Below are 8,585 nucleotides of genomic sequence, written 5' to 3'. Positions count from 1 at the left end.
GTCACGGAATCAATTATCTGCATGATACAAATTTCTTGACCCCGCCGGGAATCGAACCCGGGTCTCCCGCGTGCAAGGCGAGTGCAGAAACCACTACGCCATGGGAGCTGACAGTAAAATCGAAAAATCAAATCAAAAATAATAATAAACTGAATATTAAACAAATTAGGTAGGTACATAGGTACTGATTTTTTCTAATCACGATCGAATAAACTACGGGCTAAAAAATTCCCGGAGGGACGGACCCAGCTTGTTATTACTATTGTAATAATAAAGGAAGGACGGACTAAAAAAAAGTATAGGGGCCGGACTATTGTATTCGCTTCGGTGTCTGTCAGTCGGTCGCTGCTATGGTCTTATCGTCCCGAAATCGAAGAGAGAAGGAAGACAGGATAGGAGAAAGCCAGCCGTTCCGAGAACAAATATTATCCCAGCAGGATAAAATCCGCCCCGGGCGGGAATCGAACCCGCACAAAACATTTAATTTTATTTAAATTAACAGCCATGATAACACTACAAAACTTTTGCATAGGGACATCCTTGTTTTAACTATTGCATCGAGAGGTAAACTGTAGACCTCACTCAGGTGCTTCAAATAGGTCCCACTAATGATTCATATTGAAATTCAGTCCCAAAAATGAAATTTTAAAACATCCATTTTGAGCCCCGGATGCAATCAGGGCTGAAAGTTTAAATTTCATTTTTGGATCTGAATTTCAATATGAACCATTAGTGGGGCCTATTTGAAGCACAAATCACTAATCAATATGAATTTCCCATTTTCGGTGCTTCCCCTATTGGCGAGAGAACATGGAAAAATGAAATTTTGAATAGGTAATAACTCCGGCCCTGGTTGTCGGATTGAGCTCTAACTTATACCAAAGAACCACGTTTTATCATAAATTATCTTTAATATATGAATGCATCACAAGTAGGGGGTTCCTATTTAAGATTTTAAAATTGAATTACCCGGGGGCCGCCCCTGATAGTGTCAAAAGATTGAAATCTCCTAAAAATAGGTTCCCCTTGGAAATAAAGAAATACGTGTTTTAGGATTTTTCCGAATTCCAAACGGTTCTTGAGTTTTCAGGAGTGGCAACTTTTTTTTAACACCCTGTAGGTATAAGATTATGTTTTTATAAATTTTCAAGTATGTATTGTGCCTATAATGACCACCAAATAAAGGTTTATTTATTTATTTATTTAATACAAGAGGGTTTATGATGGCGAGTCACCTATTGGACTTTGAAACGTTCAGACCAAAAATCGGCCCCGCTCCATTCCGGGACCCCAAATTTGAACTTACGACGTGCATTGATGTCTTTAAGAAGTGTACCAAATTTCATCAAAATCGGAGCAGGCGATAATATAGCGAGTTATAGCGGAACAAACAAACATACAAACTAAATGCAAAATGGTCGAGTTAAAACGTAGACCTTCACTTCATTCGGTCAATAATCAGCCGTAATAATAAGCTAAAATGAAAGAGCTAGACAAAAGAAATTTTCAAGAGCTACTTACTCATCCAATTGTTCATTTTTTCCTCATTGAGGGTCTCAATGATTTCTTCTCCTTCATCAAAAGCGGGAAAATTCTGTCTAGAAACCAAGATCTCCTTTTCCTTTTCATATTTATGAATCATTTCTGAACAAACTAAAATAAATCACAAGTATCACTAGTGATTCTGCAGGGAAGGGGAGTATATTGTACTAAAAGGCCATATTACACATACCAAGTACATACTAAGTCACTAATTTTCCCTTTTTAGCCCGTCCTTCCTTTATTATTACGATAGTAATAAAAAAAAGGTATAGTGGACGGGCTATTGTATTTGCTTCGGTGTCGTCTGTCTGTCCCCATAGAACAGTGGTTCCCAACCTTTTTTAGACAAATACCCCTTTTTAAGCTCAAATTTAGCCATTACCCCCCCCCCTGAATATCAAATAAAATAGGTAGGTACATAAATACTGATTTTCTTTAACCAAGATCGAAAAATTCCCGGAGGGACGGGCCCCGCTTGTTTAACACGAAGTGTTTTTTGGGGGTTGTATATTCACTAATAAATAAACATTGAAGTTGAAATAATTATTATTATTATTACCTTCCGTAGGTAGGCACTGTATTCTATTTATTTACTTTTTTGTATAGGAACAAAATGGTACTTATAAGTTCAAATTGGTACTTATATACTATATACTCTATATAGGAACAAAAGGAAGATATTTTTGAAGTTACATTAAATAAACCATTCTCATTATTATCATTTCCCAGAACAACATTCATAGCTACGCGCGAGGTTTGGATCGGCTCTACCTGTCGCTACATCAACCTGAAGTGACGCTGTGTATAGCAACTACTCGTTATGGACATCACGGCGGAGGAACTTTACTCAAACAAATTCTGGACGGTTTGTTGGAAAGAAAAGACAACAGTCAGATTGTGACGTCATCGTTGAAATGTGTCCGTGTTTTATGTCAGAGTTTGCCTTCGACCGTACTTCTAGAACTGCTAGTCCATTTGGTAATATTTAATGATCTTATAAAAGCTACCTGAGTTCTTCTTTTCAAGATGAATCTTCACAAAGTCACGTCAGAATCTATCAATATAGCAAGATCTTATTTACTTTCAGGGTCGGATTTACCACTGGGCACACTAGGCAATTGCCTAGTAACCATCAGATTTAATATTTAACCAATATGAAGATGAATTATCAGAGTCTGTTTGTTATGCATAGAGGCCTTTTGTTGTTCTCTTTGTGGAAAAGTCCCTATTAGCTGCATAGTTATCAAACTAAAAACATAAACGAAACTCAAAATGTTGGTCAAGAGCGGAACATTTCTCTGCCGTTCTCTGCTTCCTGTGTATTTCTTATTGTGATTTTAGCGATCAAAAATTGATCATATCTCAGGATCGGTTTAGATTTTCGCAAAATCCTTTCTTATTGCACACCTAGCCCATAAAAGGAATATTCCTACCAAATTTCAGCTTTCTAGGTGTTGTGGTTCAGGAGATAGAGCGATCAGTGTGTGAATATGAAATGTGAATGAGTGAATGGATTTTGATTTTATATTATAAAATTTCTAAACAAGATTAAACATGAAATAATTGAAATTTTGAGGAATTTCAAATGTCTTTAGAGTCTATTTGACAATTTTTTCGATATCTTGTACCGTTTTGGAGATAATAACGAAAAATCGATATTTTTTTCGATTTATCGATCTCGATTATTTTGAAATATTTTCTAAACCGCAGAAGCGATTTCATTCAAATTTGGATATGTTATAGGTATAAACAAAAGCTATCTATCATATAGTGTTTGACACCAATCGGAGAAACACATCGATATTTACACACGATTAATCGATTTTATAATATTTCGACTTTTTTCATATAAATCGATATATCTCGGGAACCGTTATATCGATTAATTTGAAATATAGACCTCTTTTAGGGACGAATTTTTGGCATATTTTCAACTCCTAACTTGCGTTCCAAAAACGATCTGAGAACGACTTTTTTCGGTTTTTCATTTTCGAAAATCGATTTTTCCTAAATATCAGGAAAACCGAATAATCAAATTTCATGAAAATTTATAGGAAGGTGTAAAATATTGTTTTACATATTCATATTTCATTGAGATCGAACAAACCGTTCCGGAGATATAAGCCAAAAACCAAATCGACTGCCCGACCTTCAATAGTGAAAACTCGCGCTTCGCTCGATCAATTTGGCCCAAAAGCTGTACAGTTCTATTCTGACCCAAGGTCTACCAGTGTACCAACTTTGGTTGAAAAATATATAACCGTTCTTGAGTTATCGAGTGACAAACTTTCGCTGCCATATGTATCTATATAAATAAAGTTGTAGATTTGTCTGACATTGCTTAGAATCGTGAAATTTTTAGTTATTCTTACTCCTTATGCATCCACGATTCCAAAAATCACATTAGAAAAATTTCTGTCTGTTTGTCTGGCTGTATGTATGTGTGTGTGTATGTACGTCTGTTACGCTAAATAAACCTTTGGTTGTCCTCTTTTCACGCATAATGATAATGATAATTATATTGATAATGATAATGATAATGATAATGATAATTATATTGATAATGATAATGATAATGATAATGATAATGATAATAATAATAATAATAATAATAATAATAATAATAATAATAATAATAATAATAATAATAGACTCGAGAGGAAGGTAACCACTAGGCGAGGTTAACGCCGGGGGCGTTTTCTACCACCTAAGTCCTAACCCTTAGAGCTCCATTATTATGTGGTCAAAATCTCAAATAAATGAGAATAAAATTCCATGCCTCGGCTGGGATCGAACCCTTGCCCTCCTGTTTACCAGGCGAGCGTCTTGACCACTACGCTACCGAGGCAGGTGTCACATTCCATCCTGATTCAAAATAGCTTCAAAGTCATGCCTCTTACGCCGCGCTGATCCCGTACAAACACTAGTAAAAAATTAAATGAATTGAATTGAACGCCAGGTCAAACTTCATTTGAAGGTCACTCACTACGTTCGGTCAATAACAGAATTCATGAAATCTTTTCTGTTTGGTTCAGGTACCAATCATTTGTCGTCAGATTACTGCTGGTTTTGTGGCCACCAAGTTAGAAGCCGTGGAGTGTTTGAAAATGCTTATGAGGAAGTTACATCCAGCCCCGATCATCAATATCCTCTTCACCGAGAGATGTTTCTTTTCCAAAAGCTCCAAGGTTAGAAAACGCTTTTCGGTAGTTGCTTAATTTAAGACGGCACAACTTCGAGTCCTAATAGTGGCAATGAAATTCATCATCTACAATCTGATAATTTGAACAAATGATTGTACAGTAGAACTTACTGCTGTGCACACTTGAGCAATATGAATCTACCTTCATATTTTTTTTCTTCTCCTATTTCAGATGAGAGAAAGCACGCTGTTGTGTGTGATGTACGCTTTACTAACATTCCCCAGTACAGAATTCAACATAGCAGGTTTGGTCACTCTCCTACTGCAATATGCTCCGTCCGAGTCTAAGAAGAGAGTTCGCCAATCTTTACTGGACACATTTGCTGTACTGGCACAGTTTTTTCCCAGGTAACTTGGTATGATCTTGATCAAGTAATGTTGAAAATCTTAAAAAATGGGTAAAAGTTGCTCTGGGCCCTACCCCCAAGCCAAGCGATTTTTTTTCTTTTAACTCTACGTAATTCTATTATGAGTAGGTTTTACTCGGAAAGTTACTAAACAATGCTTTCCAGTTCTAATTTCTTTTTTTTTTCTTTTAACTCTACGTAATTCTATTATGAGTAGGTTTTACTCGGAAAGTTACTAAACAATGCTTTCCAGTTCTAATTTCTTAATCTATATAAATAAAATTGTAGCTTTGTCTGTACATTGCTTAGAATCGTGAAATTTTTAGTTATTCTTACTCCTTATGCATCCACGATTCCAAAAATCACATTAGAAAAAATTCTGTCTGTCTGTATGTGTGTTTGTATGTCTGTCTGCCATAAAATGTATTCTGAGAAAATCTACAGTTGTGATTCTCAAGTTTACGATCACCAATGTTCGTATACTAATCCTCTTTAGACAAAATTAAGAATGTAAATTGAGCTACATAATATATTATACCTACATATCTATATAAATAAAATTGTAGATTTGTCTGTACATTGCTTAGAATCGTGAAATTTTTAGTTATTCTTACTCCTTATGCATCCACGATTCCAAAAATCACATTAGAAAAAATTCTGTCTGTCTGTATGTGTGTTTGTATGTCTGTCTGCCACGCTAAATAGACCTTTGGTTGTCCTCTTTTCACGCAAAAACGGCTCGACCGATTTTGATGAAATTTTTTGTGGTTGTTAAGAAAAGTACTCCGGGTGACATAGGCTACTTGAAATTTTCACATTCCATCCTGATTCAAAATGGCGTCGGTTCAAAGTTATGCCTATTATGCTGCACTGTGGGACATGTCAGGGAGCTCGTAGCGCGACCGTGTGTGATGGGTGTGGTGTGTGTGTGATGGGTGTGGTGTGTGTGATGGGTGTGTAGTGTGGGTGATGTAGCGCGACCGTGTGTGATGGGTGTGGTGTGTGTGTGATGGGTGTGGTGTGTGTGATGGGTGTGTAGTGTGGGTGATGTGTGTGTGTGGTCCCGTACAAAGGACGGGTCAACCACTAGTACCTAATAAAAGAGTGGAGTATGAGTAATTGCATTCCAAAATCATTCTAACTTACGTATATCTACCAAATAGGTAGAGTTACTTGGGATTGATGTATTATGATGGAATTGATATTACCCTACCAATACTTGCAAAATGAAAATGTACTATGAGTCCCTTATTTCCAGGTCCCAGCTGAAGTTAAGTGAGGCTGATGTACTAAGCAATGAGGCGGCATACAAGTTCAACTCAGCATTACAGTCACGCCTAGGTAAACGTCAGCTACCCAGTGTATCTCCTGAAGGTCTCATCTTGTACTCGCCTAGATTTCCACCTACATCAAACGGTACGTTTTCTTGGGCGGTTATGGTTTTTCGTTGAAATTTGAAATGGGATAATATGTTGGTTGGTAACTTAAACTTGGATTCAGAAAAGTCTAATGTGTATGTGTACATTGCTCGAGTTTTTAATATGTACATTACGTAGATACGTAGGTACCTGACTACGAAAAAATTCAAACATGACGATACTAAATATACCTATATTTAAAACACAAAACATGAATGAGAACACTTTTCAGCCCGTCCTTCCTTTATTATAGTAATAAAAATTCTAACGCATCACCGTTAGTAGAGCTAAATCCACGGTGTGGTTGGATATTTCGTATAAAAGTTGAAGTTATGGGTACCTACCATGATGTGATCTTTGATAATTTTGCAACGGGGCAAAAAAAAGTGTTATTTATTCATGCCCATAAATTCATATGTGTTTATCTGATCGGCCTCCGGCCGCTGGCAAAGCTAGCTATTTTATGCTTGTAAATAATAAATATATTGCGGCCTTCGGTCGCGGTAATAGATCTGGGGTTAATCATAAATGCGGCCTTCGGCAAGGCCAGTGTACTTCATTTCGTTAATACATAAAAGGCAATGCGGCCTCCGGCCGCTGGAAAAGCTGGCTATGTAAGCTTAGTAAAAATATAAATATAATACGGCCATCGGCCGCTGGCAGAGCTAGCTATGATCCTATTGTAAAGATTAAACATATTGCGGCCTTCGGCCGCTGCCTGCTCTTGGTAATAGATCTGTTTTCAAGCATAAATGCGGCCTTCGGCCGCTTGGCTGGGCCAGTGTTGTGCGCTGAGTTAAAAAATAAATATATTGTGGCCTTCGGCCGCTGTTTTTTTATAATATATTGTGAGGAATAAATGCGGCCTTCAGCCGCATGGCAAGGCCAGTGATGTACGCTGAGTTAAAAAATAAATATAATGCGGTCTTTGGCCGCTATTTTTTTTTTTTATAGGATATTGTGATATTTAAATGCGGCCTTCGGCCGCTGGCAAAGCATATTAGGTTGATTTTATTAGTACAAGTACTAACGTACCTATGCACTATTATTTTAACATGGGGTCTTATGGGAAAACTAGCTGAATTCCGTCCCTTCGCTCCGGAAACCCGATAGGCCAAACTTGTAGAAAAGGCATGGCCGAACGTGTAGAAAATAATTAAAAAAATAGAAAGTAATACGGTCGCGTTGGTTATGATCAACCGCAACAGTTTTAATACTCATTGGTCTCATTGCGAGGTTAATCGTTTAATGAATGACGTCATCACCGCGACTACCGCTGCGACCCCTAACCGATTCGACTATGCAATGAGTATTCAAACTCGCCCGTTTTAAAGAGACTCTACCTAGGTGTCCGTGTCCGGCATTTTTCTCCATTCTGATTGGACTTTGGAGCATCCAGCGAGGTTACTGCGACTAGCGAGGTTAGGAAAAACAATAGCTCTGCACAGAGAACTTCTCTAGATTTATTTAATAAGATATTAAGATTAAATGTCTTTTTACCAGGAACACGAAAGACGAAAGTGGTGGTGCAAATTTCTCCAGAGAACCATAAACCCAAAGAACCAGAAAAAAATGTTTTTTGGGGGATTTTTTTCACACAAATGAGCTCTGATCTTGAAATTTGCTATGAACTCAAAGCGAGAAGGTTGTAGATAACACTTCAGTCGTTAATTTAAGACCGGTTTTAGCGTCATCTATGTTAAGCTATGCCGAGCAAGGCCAATAAATGGATGGGTGACTTAAAGGAATAAGGGTAGAACGGGCTCTAGTCTTGATTTTAAATCATTACATGAAAGTAAAATCAAAAATCAAATCAATGATAATAAACTGAATATTAAACAAATTAGGTAGCAAGTACATAAGTACTGATTTTCTTTAACCACGATCGAATAAACAACGGACTAAAAAATTCCCGGAGGGACGGGCCCTGCTTGTTTTTTTTTTTCACATTTTCTCACACAAATGAGCTCTGATCTTGAAATTTGTCGCGACGACCTATGAACTCAAAGCGAGAAAGTTAGGTAACACTTCAGTCGATAATTCAAGACCGGTTTTAGCGTCACCTGTGTTAAGCTA

The 8,585-nt window shown here is 37.2% G+C and overlaps 2 protein-coding genes across 2 annotated transcripts in view; both read left to right on the top strand.

The window, feature by feature from the left end:
- LOC103505103 overlaps nucleotides 1-8,585 on the top strand; it is a 30,158-nt gene that overhangs the window by 5,674 nt on the left and 15,899 nt on the right. The gene's annotated exons all lie outside the window — the stretch shown is intronic.
- On the top strand, nucleotides 2,152-6,557 carry LOC103505104 (TOG array regulator of axonemal microtubules protein 1-like). Its single transcript, XM_026820481.1, has 4 exons — nucleotides 2,152-2,520; nucleotides 4,578-4,730; nucleotides 4,917-5,092; nucleotides 6,350-6,557. Exons 2-4 carry the CDS (start codon nucleotides 4,650-4,652, stop codon nucleotides 6,540-6,542), a joined length of 450 nt encoding a protein of 149 aa, XP_026676282.1. The 5' UTR covers nucleotides 2,152-2,520; nucleotides 4,578-4,649; the 3' UTR covers nucleotides 6,543-6,557.

Source organism: Diaphorina citri, unplaced genomic scaffold (assembly GCF_000475195.1).
Source record: "Diaphorina citri unplaced genomic scaffold, Diaci psyllid genome assembly version 1.1 scaffold150, whole genome shotgun sequence".
Taxonomy (NCBI): domain Eukaryota; kingdom Metazoa; phylum Arthropoda; class Insecta; order Hemiptera; family Psyllidae; genus Diaphorina; species Diaphorina citri.
The sequence above is the reverse complement of the archived record's forward strand: the minus strand, read 5'-3'. Positions and strand labels throughout refer to the sequence as shown.